Below are 17,006 nucleotides of genomic sequence, written 5' to 3'. Positions count from 1 at the left end.
AGATGAGCTACAAATTCCAACAAATCGAAGCCGACAAATCAATGGGACAGCGTGAAACAGTACGCCACTAAGTACTATGCTCTTAGATTGCACGATTATCTTACCTGCTTATCCGCGTTAACTTACATTTTTTCCACATATAGAGCAAGCTGCCACTCGTCACAACTAATAGAACAATAGTCAAAGTCATCCTGTTTCCTCGTACAGTCACTAAAAAGCGATACTTTCGCGTACATTACAACGCCACCAGCAGACAATGGTATTTTGCTGCTCACACCGTTTGTCAGATCGTTTACATGTCACAGTACTCAGGCAGCATACGTGATAAGACCCTTGCACCTTCTCTTTTTCTACCGGTTAATTATTACGATGTCGCTCGTAATGAGTAACGTGTTGAGGCGCGAAACGAGCGCTCGCTTGGACTGCAGGTGTCGAAAGAAGTGCTGCGTCAGTGTTGTTAGGAGGCGCCAGCGAACACAGTATGTGGGCGTCGCCGCTGGCGGGTGATCCACCTGCCTCACCTCGGCTTTCCTCCACCACCCCCCTCTCCCCCTCCTCCGGCCCTCTACTCCGCACTCTTCCTTTTTGAACGTCCTGAGAGCGGTGCCCGCTTTCTAGTCCACACCTCGGTGCCGGGCTGCTTCCGGATTGCAGTTCCGCTATGGCGCTCACCTCAGGCGCTCCACTCTGAAACACTCACTACGTTTACATGGGGCTCCCAAAACCGGATTTCGTAAACCGTTTTCACAATAACGTTTCTATTTGGTCATGTAAACACTCCAAAATCGATTCTGGAAACCCGTTTCTAGCTGCCTGTTTTCCACTTCCACACTCGGTTTTCGCTCCCACGTAGACGCGCAACTGCTTTTGAAATGTGCCTGGGTCGTCAGGTTACGTCTTGTGTTCAAAATATTCGGCTAATATGGACGGAGTGATTTATTGTGCAGTGAAAGAGAAGGAGAAATATTGGACTAAGCATGAAGCTGCCTCTCGCTGATATTTAATTGAAGAGAAATGCCAATTGTGCTAACTAAATCAGGAACTCGAAGAGCTGTTTTCCAGACGCCATACTTTTCTTGGCTAGAAAATCCGCTTCAGAACTTAACTTGTAAACACATAATCAAAAAACGGTTTACGAAATTCGGTTCTCTTTCGTTAAGATGTGTCGCGTGTAAACGTACTGACTGTCAGTCTCTTCTTTTGTCTGTGCTACTCGCTATTGGTTCATAAACCCACGCCTATTTGCAGTCGTCTATTCCGTCTGCGAATTTTACAGTGACCTAATACAGCGACGGACATCCGCAGGAAAAATTATGCTAACATTGTTTAATGAATCCGAGCCAAATTCAGAGTAGTCTCATGCGCTATCGTCTACGCCATGCGAACCGCTAATTGTATCTGTCAAGCGATTTCAATCTGTGCGCTCAACGGCCTCGTTCGCTAACATCAATGCCAGTTAAGTCGAAAACAGCGCAACGTGTGGAATTTTTGTTCTTAACAATTTTTTCTCACCGCAAGCTACCGTGCATAACCCTTTCAAACTTTTCTGATTGTTTTCGACCACCTTGTATAGAAGTGAATGTCGGATTCTTCCCGAGAATGACAGACGCACAAGAAATAGCGCACCGATGAGAATTTTACGCGTTTTCTCAGTGATGTAACGTTGAGGGACAGAGTGAGAAGTTAAAATATAAGACAACAATTGCATATAGATGAAATGGTACATCATGTGCAAGAGCACAGGCGTTTTTCTGTTTTTAATTTGTGGTAAGTTGCTATGGGACCAAACTACTGAGGTCATCGGTTCCTAGGCTTACAAGGCTCGAACCTCCGACGGGAGGTGGGGGGGTGTGGGGGGGGGGGGGGGGGGGGGAGCCACACGAACCGTGACAAGGCACCCAAAACCACTGGGCTACACCGCGCGACGAGAACAAATCTACTAAATGGCATCGTCACGTTTTTGTAGTGCCAGAGACTGGTTTGGCCTATGAAATACGCCAGTAACTACCCAAAAGAAAGAGATTTAGGAAAGACTGACCATCGACTGGGTGAATAAGTTGTGTAGTCGCAGAATGGGACCGTATTCCATGCTAGGAATGGATGTTGGTTCTGTTGATGGTGGTCAACACTGTATTTGAATGTATATAATTGCCCGGCTGATTCTTAATAAATGATTACGTCAGTTCCAAATTAAAATGAATTAAATTCAATGAAATAAAATTAATGAATCTATAGGGATAAAATCTATGAACATGCAGTGACATGAAATTACATCAGTGAAATCTAGTCAGGTGTGGTAAATTTGAAATGTTATATCTCAAGAGTAATGAAAATTTCTTCCGTAACGGGAAAAGATACATAGAATTACTACTTTTCCCACTTTTACTACACCTCAACAGTTAGTGACTGGGCGATCAGAGACAGGCGAGCATCCAGGATTCGGTTCTGGGGGTCGCTGTGTGTCGCTGTGTGTTACGGTGTCTTTCTCTTACCGGTCCCACAGTTCCTCTCCCCCCCCCCCCCACACCCCTTTCACCACCAAATATAACTTGCCGTCAGCTTCACTCCTGATGCGTGTCATGTTTGAGGTTTGTACGATTTCAATAGCAGTTACTGTATCATATATAAAACATGTTGGTGTAATATTGATAAATCGTTTAATTAACATAAAATATGCAAAGTAATAATTATATTTGTGTTATATTTGTGAATAATACATTGACGTAACATAGAAAAATGTCACCTATGAAAAGTATATGTCTTCACATTGAAGAAGTGCTTGCGTCACACAAGTAATTTAAGGTTTACAACAACAAGGAACTCTCACAACTTTGATAACGTCAAACTTTACCCAATACAAAACCAAAGTGGGCACTCACAACTATCATGTATTGGGAAAACTTTTAGTAACCTATGCTTGTACGAGCATACAAGGGAAATTCTGTTTGTTTCGGACGTTTCGGGAAGTTACTTTTTAGGCTTCTGACCCATTACTGTAGGGTCTCTTCCTTTTCTGACTTACACAGTTGTCTGTGATTCATTGTATTCCTGTAAAACACCTCACAAACTTCAAACCATGCCAGTCTATTCTTAATATTATCGACATACTCATTGGAAGACGTTTAATACATTTCAAGGTATTTGCTCATCTCTTCAATAAACAATGTCACATCCAAACCTATGCAACTGTGATGGCGTGACAGCAACTGCTTCTAGGGTTGTGAACGCCTGTACACAGCCCTATTGTCCCACAAAGTCAACTGATTGGCGACGATGTGAGATCGCTGCGAGCACAGTTCGCAGCTTCACCGCCGTAGTGTGCGTGGCTCTTCAACGAGCGAGAAAATGACGCTGACACTGGTGTGCATGCAGCCTATGCAGAGGACTGCGATGGAGTGAGACCGCACCTGTATACACACTGGGCAACACGATTAATACGTCAGTTCTTAGAAGCCCCGTACTTGTCTCCCAATGCGGCACGAAAGCCTGAAATTTGTCTCAAAGCTGCCTCTTAAACGGTGCAGAGGTGGGGCATCCTGCGACGTCGCCTTCAGGCTGAAAAAGGTTAACATTCTTTGCTGCTTCGGAGTACGTTCAAATTTCGTCCAGTGGTTTCGAACGGTCCCTAGTGATTTCAGCCTAAACACCAGAGTATTAGTTGCGGTCGCGCTACACTGCGAAGGGATGACATCATGTTCAGTGTGGATGAAGGCTCACGCTGTCCTTAGAGGGATTGAATCGTCTGTGCCGTGCCGGTAATGTCAAAGATTGGCAAGAACTTCATCCAATTGCTCATCGCACTATAAATGGAAATGTCGTGTGGCTAGGGCCTCCCGTCGGGTAGACCGCTCGCCTGGTGCAGGTCTTTCGATTTGACGCCACTTCGGCGACCTGCGCGTCGATGGGGATGAAATGATGATGATTAGGACAACAAAACACCCAGTCCCTGAGCGGAGAAAATTTCCGACCCAGCCGGGAATCGAACCCGGGCCCTTAGGATTGACAGTCTGTCACGCTGACCACTCAGCTACCGGGGCGGACATCGCACAATGAATGGTTGGTTTAGATAGCGAAATGTGTGGGAATCAACGGGCAAAGGGAGGGCATAATTTCATTGACAACTCCCAAGACCTTTGCATGTCGATTCTGAGCAGCGGTTTGTTTGAAATATTTTCCTCGATCCCTCATAAGAAAATGTCGTGATTTCATCGCAGGGTATTGCGTATCTAACTTCCTTCACGGAAGCGTCATACGAACGTGGGTAAGAGGGAGTATGGTGACGTTCCCATCTACGTTAAGAAGCTGAAGAAACGATTTAAATTTTGAGCCAGGTCCAGGATTTGCATCCAGGTCGCCTTGCTTACTATGCCGTTATATCACCCCAGCAGCATACCTATTGCAGCTGCATGGCCTGCCCTAGTCCAGTGTCAACCCTAACATGAATTGGTGTTAGGGAAGACAGTGGCCTAGGGTAGTCCATGCATCTGTGTTACCTATTCTGCTGTGGTGATGTAGTGGTTACCACACCTGCCTAGTAAGCAAGGAGACCTGGGTGCAAGTCATGGCTGTTGCTCAAATTTTAATTCATTTCTTCGCCGTCTTTATCGTTTATAGAGTTGAGATTCAAATGTCTCAAGGAAAACTTCATAACATGAGACCTTCCGATAACCTGACATGTCCACGGAGATGTTTAGCATAATTTTGGAGAAATTTGTTGCCAGTGTGACGTCATTAACCTACCTTACAACTCATATGAACTTGAGAGCTCTAGTGTTTTTATTCATTTCTCACATGTATCGACAACTTGTTTGAAGCTTTGTCGAGGGCGAGGTGACGTCGCATGGCGCCACCCTTGCTCAGTGTTACAGAAGATGTTTCCAGAATGAGATTTTCACTCTGCAGCGGAGTGTGCGCTGATATGAAACTTCCTGGCAGATTAAAATTGTGTGCCGGACCGACACTCGAACTCGGGAACTTTGCCTTTCGCGGGCAAGTGCTCTACCAACTCAGCTACCGAAGCACGACTCATGCCCTGTCCCTACAGCTTTACTTCTACCAGTACCTCGTCTCCTACTTTCATATCATATCAGCACACACTGCCCTGCAGAGTGAAAATCTCATTCTGGAAACATCCCCCAGGCTGTGGCTGTGCCATGTCTCCGCAATATCCTTTCTTTCAGGAGTGCTAGTTCTGCAAGGTTCGCAGGAGAGCTTCTGTTAAGTTTGGAAAGTAGGAGACGAGGTACTGGTAGAAGTAAAGCTGTAGGGACAGGGCGTGAGTCGTGCTTCGGTAGCTGAGTTGGTAGAGCACATGCCCGCGAATGGAAAAGGTCCCGAGTTCGAGTCTCGGTCAGGCACACAGTTTTAATCTGCCAGGAAGTTTCGTTATAGAAGATGTCTGTAGGCACTTTTGAGGAAAATTTCAAACTTCCACGTTGCAATGGGGAAAAATGGTTCAAATGGCTCTGAGCACTATGGGACTTCACTTCTCTGGTCATCAGTCCCCTAGAACTTAGAACTACTTAAACCTAACTAACCTAAGGACATCACACACATCCATGCCCGAGGCAAGATTTTAAACTGCGACCGTAAAGGTCGCGCGGCTCCAGACTGTAGCGCCTAGAACCGCTCGGCCACGCAATGGAGGAAAATTACGGGGTATCGAAAAAGTGACTCTTTAATTGTGTTGCGCAATGTGCTGTGAGTGCATGGCGCAAGCTACTGACCTGCGGCGAGGTCTACGCTGGTGGGGCGGAACCCGCGCCGGCCCGCAGTGTAGGAGATGCCGAGTCGGCGGCCGGAGGCGGCGTCGGTGTACTGGTAGCGGCCGCGCAGCTCATTGCCGGCGTCCGCCTCTACGGCGTGGCTGTGGGCCGCCGCGTCGCCGGTGTCGTAGCCGAACAGGTAGCCGCCGGCCGCCTTCTGCAAGTAGTACTCGGCGCGCCGGCCCGCCGGGATGCCCGGCACGTGGCGGTAGCCGGGGGACGCCGCCGCTAGGGCCATCAGCGCCAACGCCGGCACCTGCAGCGAGACCGCAGCCCGTTAACAGTTGCTTCAATGTGCGTGGTAAATGACGATGATAGTTTTACTATCCAGGCGGATACAAAATCATTGACCGTCCCCAGGATGCACTACACTGCAGCAGAGCTCCCTCTCAGTTCGAACTCCGTACCTTCGGGGGAGAGGGGTGGAGAGGGGGAGGCGGGGAGCGGCTGGCAGCAGCTTAGTACGCCGCTCTTCAGCTTACAGAAGTGTTATAAACATAATAAGAAGATATGAAACAATAAAAGCAGGCGATAAAAACGGTGACTTTTAAATTGAAAAATGGCGTAAAATTGTGGAAGTTAAAATATAAAACAAGAGTTGACGATGCTAAGAAAAGAACACAGTAAGCAGATAAGTACAATAGTAGACAGACAATAAAAAAAAATACACGGCGACAGACTGGTTTCTCTTCGCAAGAGATAAAAAAAAAATCACACCCAGCGACAGTATGGTTTCTATTTGCTGCACTTCGGAAAAGACGCACAACACTTACAGTTCATTTAAAACAATGCACTAAAAAGTTAGCAAGGAGCTGACGCATCACCGCCTAGGTCAGATGGGGGAGGGGTGGCGTCCCGGACTGAAGAGGGGTGGGGGGGGGGGGGCAGGGAGGAGAGGAAAAAGCAAAAAGGGGAGGAGGAAGGAGCCGAAGGAGGTGAAAATGGCTCTGAGCACTATGGGACTTAACATCTGAGGTCATCACTCCCCTTGAACTTAGAACTACTTAAACCTAACTAACCTAAGGACATCACACACATCCATGCCCGAGGCAGGATTCGAACCTGCGACCGTAGCGGTCACGCGGTTCCAGACTGAAGCGCCTAGCCGAAGGAGGGAGAGGACTCATAAGATGGGTGGAGGGTGGGGTGGGGAAGGCAGACACGTGAGTGAGTGGGGAAAGGCAGAGGAGGAGATTGCAAATGGGCTCAGGGGAGACAAGGGAGTCAGTGAGAGGGTAGGTCGGGAAGAGGGAAAAATAGGATGGGCGGGAGGGGGAGAAGAGGGAGCCCAGGAAAAGGACAGAGGTACGGAGGGGGAGGCGAAGATCAGAGTTGATAGGGGGGAAATTTCAATGAAAGTGGGAGGGGCACCAAAATTGGAATCTCGCACTACGATCAAGAACGAGAACAGACAAACAGCTCGAGAGCTAGCGATAAGAGTCCAAACAGACCCATTACGAAAGTCGAAAAAAAGAAAAAAAGAAATGTCGTCTTTACCGCCGATGTATTGAGCGAAACAATAGAGTTGTACACAACTAATCATTAAAATGGCATTGTGCGTACACAGTATTGGACAGCTGAGTAGAACCAAGTATGCGAGGCAAATGTTGTACCTCAACAACTCTGTCATTATTGCTGGTATTGGTGAGATAAAGTTGACATTTCGCGAGTTGTAGCTGGTTCCCTCCAATCAGGTTGCTCAACGTCACGCAGATCCGTTCACTGTTGCAAAACTGCCACAACAATTACTTCACTTCCAATTCCTTATCCTTTCTTCCTTGACGTGTTTGGCTCCCGAATCCTGGGTCTGTCCCTTTCATTTCGTATTTCATCACACATGGAAACCATATCAAATACAACACACACACACACACACGCACACACACACACACACACACACACACACACACAGACATACATACACGCACAACGATGCTAACAAAATACACAGCACTACTGGATCCTTCCACCCAGGACGCTATTCAGCGTCATTTATACAGCTATTATAATCAAAGAGATCGGCTTATATTAGATAAGCTTCACACGACATAGCACGAAGCCGAATTTTTTAAGGCTGTCAAGTAGTCGTGGCAACGCAGACACCAAACTCATAAATACATGAGCAAGTGCACTGTAATGGAGTAGCGTAGTGATATCTGTACAAATGTTACTTGTAGGAGGACCAAGGTTCGAATCTCGTCCAACGCAGCTAAATTTTCTATTTGTCTTAACCTTGTAAGAAAACTTTGATTATAATTTATGTTAAGTTAACTTGCTTAAATACGTTTTCTTTGTTTCTAATACTTCGCTGCGTCACTTTCATTATCGTATAGAACTTTATATTTGCTCTTATTTTTCTTCCTATCTTCTTTTCGTTTGGAATCTGCCTTTGCCTATAATATCCAAGAAAGTGCCAACCGGAACTTCTCATCAGCTGGTAACGCGGCATCCCATGTCGCCATTGTGAGGGTAGTTTCAGGAAACCAATGACAGGGATAATTACAGTTTTCTTTTGCCGCTAAAACTGAAATGCTGCTGTGAAAGATGGCTATGCAAACAAACACATGGTGAAATTTTTCTACCTTCAGTTTGCTCGTAAAAATTAGCTTTAAATGCTCTGAACAAACCAATTGTGAGCTTAGGTCTGCCGCAGATTGTTGATCGCCGTTTCTCGGTGAGATTGCACATCACAAGATTGTGATAAGGTTAGAACACGAGTTTAAATGAACGGTTACGAAACCCGCTGTCTGCCGCAGTTCAGTCATTGGTCATTTAAAATCACCTGTGGACCGAGCATTTCCCGTTTCTGTCATACGTCGCGTTAGCCGCTTCCAACGCTGCTCCGCGTTACACATTAACAGCATTTCTGAAGAGACCCGCCGTGTTTGTATGTCGCCTACAATCAGCTGTAGCCGACAGCGGATGTGGCGACAATGTAGCGGCAAGTGACGGATGTCAGCTACCAAGTAATTTTAATCAGACTGTGGCAGCGGCCTTTTCGGGAAGTTGTAGGAAATCTTCAGTATTGAAAGACTGTTTTTGTCCCTTGTAGACTTTTTAATGTTAGTGCTGAAAGCTTCTCCGGTGATGACGTCCTGGGAGCAGAGTTTTGAAGTGAAACATTATCTGCTTCGGAACAGGTAAGTAGGTAATTCGATGAAGCATATTTTTCAGTGTGATTCAATGTTCCTGGGATTAAAGTAATGTGAATACTAATTTTCCGACGCCATGTTTTGTTCAGTTTTGCACTCTAGGACAAAAATTGGTACAGCAGACAGAGAGGAAAAAAATAAATAAATAAAACCACAAGGCAAAGCCCCACAAGAGGTTGGTGAGACATTTCAAGATTACGTCCCTTAAGTTAAGGTGGGCCAAGGCAAACTTTCTCAATCTTGTACTACCGAAAAATTTCGAGAACCACAGGATGAGTGGTTAGCTGTTGCTGGGACTTCGGAAATGACATCTGGCGAACTAACTGCGGCTGCTGGAACTTATGGTACACCTCTGTCATTCTCTGTGTCACCAAAGCTTCCAGTGCCTTCTCCAAAGGTTGGCTTGATGGACAATAAAAGCAACTAAGCAGAACGGTAATACTGACCTGCACTCCCTAGAAACATTGTTTCGTACCTGAAGAAAAAGCAAGAAAGAGAATGAAGAAAAGAAAAGCATAGAACGAAAACCTTTTAGGGGGAAGAACCAAAGAGCCAAGCAGTAGAGAAGACACAGAAACAGAAAACGTTGGAAAGACTAGACGGGCTTAAAGAAATAGAAAAAAAACAAGATTTTTCGACTTCATCATGTGAGGAGGACAGAGAAGGAGCAATCATGTTTTGAAAAAAATCTGTATTCAGGGTCATTGTGGAAGGGGGAATAGAGCCTGAGTGTTCTGGACTCTTAATAACGTGTGTTTTGGTTTTTTTATAGTGAACAGTTACTGCGAATTTTGCCTATATTGCTGCACTATTTTGAAAATTTATTCTTTATCAAAAACCAGTTTTGGTACTAAAATCAGGTTTGTGGTATCCCGTGGTGGTATTTTCAATGATTTATGTGTTTTATCATGTTACTAAATATATAAGACGTATGATTAACCGTAATTGGGATACTCACTGATCATTGAAAGTAGTTCATCAGAATTAAACATTAAGGTACACGATTTTAACCTACTTAGCTCTATAGTAGGAGAAATATATGATAAGTTTGTGTATATTTTGGAGATAAAGGGTGCGAAATTCAGTACCCATAGCTGCAGCAACGTCTTAGTCGGCTGGGCATTGAGAGGATGTGACCTTGGGTGACCGATACCGGTACATCACTTCATGCTGCTTCGATTATAAAACAGTGATCATCAGTCGCAGTGGCTGGCGACTAATGGTTTGCCAGTCTCGTGCCTCACCATCACCAGATGTTCTCAGTGGGTGCGAGACCTGGAAAACGAGCTGAAGACACACATCCTCTGCGTAGAGGTAGGCCAGGCGAGCACAGGCAACAGCCAGTCTTGTGTTACGTTGTTGAATTCGAACTCGAGTTACGTGGTCTGCTGTAGGATCCTGCACGTGTTAGCGAACAATATGTGTGTCATTTAGTGAGCTAACAGCAGGAGGAGGAACGTACACGGGCGCTCAACGCCGAGGTTACCAGCGGTGCTCTACTCCCACGGGCTGCTGTGTCCTACTTGACGTTAGGTATGGCCTTCCCGAACCCGTCGATTCCATATTCAAATGGGACTCGGGGGGTCCCGTTAAACGCAAACACCATTATTCCTAAACAATACACTGCACTCACGATAGCCCTGCTGTGTCGAATTCCGACAAGTGCTAATATACTTTTTCGTACTTCTCACACGAGGTACAACACGCCCTTCCTAAAACATTCATCACTCGGACGCGATTCCTCAATGAGAAACCTGCATCAGGGTATCCCTGGAGGAATGGTCAGTATTCAGAGCTATGGTGAGAACGATGATTCTTCGATAAAAAGTCTAGTAAATATGAACTCTAAACTGTATACCTTAACAGCTATCAACACTCCTACATCTTCGATACTGTGAAACAAATATCTGCTACTGAAAGATCTTTTCTTCCCTTACTTAAGAGAAAGTAGTATGGACCAAAGCAAGGAAAAAACGTCCAGTAAACATGGGCTCTTAAGTGCATGCCTTAAGTGCTATGAGCGCTTGTTCATCTTCACTACTGTGAAACTCATCTCTTGAACTGAACAAGCACTCATGTCTCTTAAAGTATGCATTTTAGAGCCTATGCTTATTGCACGAAAGATAGTTCCTGTTATATCCCACAATATTGACCTTTAGTCCGAGACACCCTGTATACGCAATGTCGATGGCGTTACTCTTACTTGGTTAATGCGATTGTGCTGAGACGTTAATCATTCGTATATCCCAATATTTAGTACACTTCGGCCAATATGACCTTTGCTACAAACAGTTCTCATGTTGTAATTTTAACGCTCAGCACAGTACGTTGCATCGAGCTGAGGTCGCCCCGAACTCTAGCACCTAAACAGTGTCTACACGCTTCACACTTGGCTGCAATCGTAGCGGACACTATGTCCAGGGGATAAGCAGCGATCGGCCCCAAGTTTGTCTAACAGTGAGTTCATTTCACTTCCTCGTCACTTCTTCTTCATAACAGTACTGGTATCTCCCTAAATACCGTCCATCACACATTCGTTCGGGGCACAGATTTCAGAGTAGGGACACCGTACTGGGAGAGGACTGGGAAACAGGTGGATATCTCGCCGTGAGAACAGGCGATTTGAACCCAGCTTCTAGTTCAGAGCGTAACGTATTGGCAGGATTCTCTTCACTCGTGTAGAGAACTAATATCACCAATACTTCTGGCAAATCTCTTGTGATCGCGCACGATTCTGCAGCAGGAATACGCCGAGTACTTCGGTATTAACACAGAAGCGAAGGCTGAGTCTGTCATTTCTCATGATAGTATCATAGAGCAGCACCTGTTCATGATCTGTGTAAATCACATGCTGGATAATTGATGTTGCCTTTTGAGGCTTTTCGCAGATGATACAGTAGAACACAGGGAGGTGCCCGACCAATCAATGCTATCAGCCGCGTCTTGAACCATTTAAGAGAATATGCCGAGTGATTTCATAAATCTAGACTAGGGGACGCTAGAAGTTGGAACGAAAAAATGTGTAATATGCATGATGGAGGTCGCTTATAATAGAAGGCGGAACGGTTTATTGGAAAAGTGTAATCTACGTGAAGGAGGTCGCTTATAACATTATTGTTCAACGCATTTGGAGTACAGTTCATCAGTCTGGGATACTTACCAGTTTGAATTAACCGAAGCTGTAGAAAAGAGAAATATAGCAGTATAGTTCCCCACTGGTTTCCACAATCAGCATGACAGTGCTTTGTGAAATACTATAAGAAGCGCTGTTATCGCAAAAAAAACATACTCACATAATTCCGAGAGTTCGCGTTCCAAAATTAAGCTACATACAAACTGCTTCTCCCTACATTTCGACTAATAGCCACGACTCTAAAATTAGACTCTGGTTCATGCTGCGGAATACGGACTACTTTACTTCCTGGGTACCATTCACAATTAGAATACGAACGGGAGACTTCGTCAGGTTTGGTGAAAGGGGTTTTATAACTGGTACATTGGGTTCATTTCGTCACACACCGAACGGTTACTTTCAGAGTACAGCTGTAGATGTGGATTTGGTCTTATATTAATCAATTTCAAACGACCAAATAATCACGTGCTAATGCCAGAACGAGACGTTAATGGTCGTAAGATAACCAAAACGTAACTTCAGTTCAAATTGGATTCAAGTTAATATGGAGTCAATGCACAAATGAAATAATGAAGAAGCTCATTTCACCCTATTTAGCGCTTAGAAATAGCTCTAAATGTGTTGATATGTTCGTTTATTCGGGATTAGCCGAGCGGTCAAGGCGCTGCAGTCATGGACTGTGCGGCTGGTCCCGGCGGAGGTTGGAGTCCCCCCTCGGGCATGAGTGTGTGTATTTGTCCTTAGGTTAATTTAGGTTAAGTAGTGTGTAAGCTTTGGGACTGATGACCTTAGCAGTTAAGTCCCATAAGATTTTACACACATTTGAACACATTTGTTCGTTCATTTTCATTTATTCAGTCCCTGTTTTCTTAAGAGATTATATTTGCATCTGAAGTAAATAAGATTTTCATTCAACATAAACGAGCAGTAAGGTGCCTGAATTCCTATACTTGTCTCCCACTACATTTACCCCGTAAAGGCATTTATTAATGATGATACAAAAGTGTTTTAACTTAACAGGTTTTGTCTCTGTCACAAAACAACACCGAAAGCTAACTTTCATATAGATTTCGCTTCATTGTCTAAGGTATCAAAGTCAGAGTAGTCGCATACTAAGGGAATGAGCATAGGTGAGAAAATGTAGCTGCATCGCCGTTCTAGACAAGGTCGTGGTGTACATGATCTTCCATTGCCTTCTCTGGCCTGTTATAAAGTGTCAAATGTGTGTCTGTGTCGTATAGATAACACTGGTGAGTGCTGGTACAGCCTAGTGTTGGGTTCGTATTGTTATGGATGAAGGGAAAGGTGAGCATGAAACCCCGATGCCGGCACATAGCATACGCCTCGCGAACTGCACCCCATCCGACAGTTCACCATCAACAGTGTCACAGGCCCTCGCCTCACGAGACACTGCAAAGAGGTTTCGAATTTAATGTACGACACGTCACAAACAGTGATGATCAGGAAACTGATGCAACCACTTCTTCTCCCCTTGCCGGCCAAATGCAGCCAGTGAAAATTTTCCACCACCGGAATTCGAACCGGCTTACCTCAGAGTCGAGACCTATGAGCCAGGTGTGCGTTGGCGATTCCGACTACGGTTGTGGGTCATCTAGTATTTAGAGTGAACTTGCAGAATGCACATAGAGTGTTGTCACAGCCGCTAGTGGAGCCGACAGTTGTCCGCGGCTAAGAAACGACCGGGGAGGTCACGTCACAGCTACTCGTATCTGCCCGTAGCCTGCCTGACCTTGGCCCACTGCCCTCCGCACACTGTGACGTCACAGGGCATTGTTGCGTGACCGTTTGCGGCTGCGGCTGGGACGTCCCTCTACAGCGCTACCACCTGCCGGTCTGTCGGCTTGGCGGCTGACAGTACCGTTCCCGACTCTCATTTAGCTTTCACTACGGATCGGCCGTCCTGACCCAACTACCCACTCTTTCTCTCTGGGCTTCTTCATGAGCCATGGCTGATTCCACCTTCATTTCCAGCGTAGAGTGAGGAAGTACTCATCCCGTTTCGTAGCTCGTACTAAAATGTTAATGTTAATATAAGCCCGACGGTTAGTTTGAACACCGAAGGCTTTACTGGCACTGTGCTTCGACAAGGGTACATCTTTGCCTTCCTCCGACTTTGCAACAGACGTACCCAGCCGGCTGTTTGGGAAGCTGCACTTTCATGTTGATTCGGAAGCACGCTGCAATTCGAAACTGTTCACACACATGAGTCATTGATAGATTTGAAAGAAGCAGTAAGTGAAAGGATAAATCCTTAGGACATGCGGGGTATCGAAGCCCAGATTTCTGGATTTTTAATTTGCACTTGAACACTGAGCCAATCACGTGTCACTCATTAACATCTCGAGTGATTGGTCATCAACAAAATAACGTTTTACAAAATATAAGGAGAAAACTAAAGCGTATAACACTGCCCTCATGCATGTATTGATAAACCAATAATTATCAAATTATTGTCTTATTATTTAGAAGATTTCACTGCAATCATTAAGGTGAAATAAATACTTCGATGTTCTCCTGCAAGAATGAATACCAGTACCTACTCCAAAGAACCATCTTTTCACACTTCCATAACTAAGACGAAATGGTTTCTTTGGCTATAAATTCAAATCAGGTTAATGTCGCAAGACGTACAATGGTAGATGTAAGTGACGAAATAATGTTTCATTGTACGTAATATTGAGTCACATTTGAATACTAGCATTTATATTCGAACAGTTTTGTATGGCAAGCATCCATTTTCTAGTTGCAAATTGTAATATTCAAAAGAGGTGTATACTACATAATAAATTCTTACCACTTGCTGTTGCTCCTTGCTACCTTGGCAAATATTATCAATTTTAAGATGCTATTGGCTGCAAGTGTAATCTTTCTACAGGAAAAAATAGAGTTTTACGTTGGATTTACATATGTTACTTACGACAATGCCCTTTTTACTTTTGATGAGAAAAGAATTGTAACTATGCTGTGTAGCCAAAACGCCTGAAGCATTTTCATCTGTTCATGACAGTGTGTAACAAGTTGGGTACCACAACCAATTCAAAACGAAATTAGAAACGTGTCCCATCAGCAGTATCTTCTGTAAATTATCTGATAATCTAGATTAAAGCACTAGACTTTCTTCTTAGCTACATGACAAGTATTAATGATAGTTCTGAAGTTACATGTCCACCAGACAGGTATGTCATTGTTGTTACAGATGTAGAAGGCAGCAATTTTCTTTAAATAAATCAATGCAGTTAGATTTTGTCCATTATATATGGTTTCTTGAAAGTCAACTGAATGTAAAAGTTCTTCCAAATTTCGCCACTAACTACATATGAAAATCGATAATTAACTAAACTGCGCGTTTTTATGTATTTTAATAAAGTCAACAAAACAAAGCAGAACTTCACACATCTAAAACGGTATGTAAAAATGGCAAGGTACACAGAGAAAACACACTTGAAAATGGGAATCGTTTCCCGAAACGCGTCATTTAAACTATGAATAAAAGAAAATCGTGACTGGTAGCAGTAAAGTTTATATATAAATGCTAACAGATAATATCAAGCTTCCATTGCCGTATAAACAACAACTATTTAATTTAACTAACCAGTCAACAATTTTTTACGACGTGCCAGTTGTCGTTGTAATTTATCAGGTAAAATTTAGAAAGTGTTAGTGCAAACAGTATTAGACAGTAAACTGACAGCGTATGTATAATACAGAGAACATAAGAAATTTTTATAGTTTTCTTACCTTTTGTTAATGGATACCTAAACTCGTTCCATATCTCCGATGTTTTTCCTTATCCACGTAATCCACGAAACGTGAAAAATAAATGAATGAATTAAGTACGACTGTTCGTTGTGTGCAAATATTAACTGTGAGAATTCTGATCCTCACAGAATACACAGCCACCATTGTATTGCGCATACACTCAGTTTGACGGTAACATCCGACTAACAGTTCGGAGCTCAGCTTCAATACCTCAGAATATGGCGAACTGTCTCACTACGTGGAATTAAAATTGTACAAAATATAGTGAAATTAATGCCCCGAGATAAGGAATCATCCTAATACCGTAGCAAATGTTCGAAGTAATGAAAATCAGTCGAAATATACGCATTACAATGGCGCGTATTGTTTCTCACACCTCTCCCACGGGCCCAGGTAATTTTTTTTTTTTTTTTTTTTTTTTTTTTTTTTTTTTTTTTTTTTTTTTTTTTTTACACGAGGGACAGGCTGTTAAGACCCTACCACTAAGTTTCTCTTTAGTTTTTACTGGGTATTCGTACATCTACGACATTACGTAACCTTATAGGAAAACCAACACCATGAAAACATCACAGATAATGATGTATTGCCGTTCCAGGTGTCACCACCTACGTCAATGCAGCATACGAATATTTATTACGAAATAGGTTTACACACACCTTCCTCAGACCCATCCCTTATTCAAGTCGATGTTCCACTTGAAATTCTAATTTCCAACTTCGTGAGTTCGAAAAACCCAGTTTACGATCTTTTGTTGTTCATATGATTTTTATCTTAATCGTATGAGGTATTCTGAAGAGAACATAGGTCTCTTTCCAGAATCGGGCCGCTGTCTAGTAACCAGAAAAAGTTTTTGCTAAATGTAATACAACAACTGAATCAAGAAAAATCAGGCGTAGACAGATGTCCAGCAGGCCGCTGTGGCCGAGCGGTTCTAGGCGCTTCAGTCCGGAACCGCGCTGCTGCTGCGATCGCAGATTCGAATCCTGCCTCGGGCATGGATGTGTGCGATGTCCTTAGGTTAGTTAGGTTTAAGTAGTTCTAAGTCTAGGTGACTGATGACCTCAGGTGTTAAGTCCCATAGTGCTGCGAGCCATTTGAACCATTTTTTGACAGATGTCCATTGTAGAGTTGACCTACTATAGCTGAGCGTTTTAGTTACGCTGGACATGAAGTTAG

General features: G+C 44.0%; 1 protein-coding gene across 1 annotated transcript in view; it reads right to left on the bottom strand.

Moving 5' to 3' along the window:
• Positions 1-17,006, bottom strand: part of LOC124711455 (fibroin heavy chain-like) — an 83,115-nt gene that overhangs the window by 25,666 nt on the left and 40,443 nt on the right. Inside the window, exon 2 of the mRNA XM_047241548.1 lies at positions 5,727-6,021. Within this exon, the coding sequence (XP_047097504.1) occupies positions 5,727-6,021 (295 nt within the window). The remainder of the gene's footprint in view (positions 1-5,726; positions 6,022-17,006) is intronic.

The sequence above is a fragment of the Schistocerca piceifrons genome, chromosome 8, assembly GCF_021461385.2.
Source record: "Schistocerca piceifrons isolate TAMUIC-IGC-003096 chromosome 8, iqSchPice1.1, whole genome shotgun sequence".
In the NCBI taxonomy this organism is placed as follows: domain Eukaryota; kingdom Metazoa; phylum Arthropoda; class Insecta; order Orthoptera; family Acrididae; genus Schistocerca; species Schistocerca piceifrons.
This window is presented reverse-complemented; position numbering and strand designations above follow the sequence as displayed.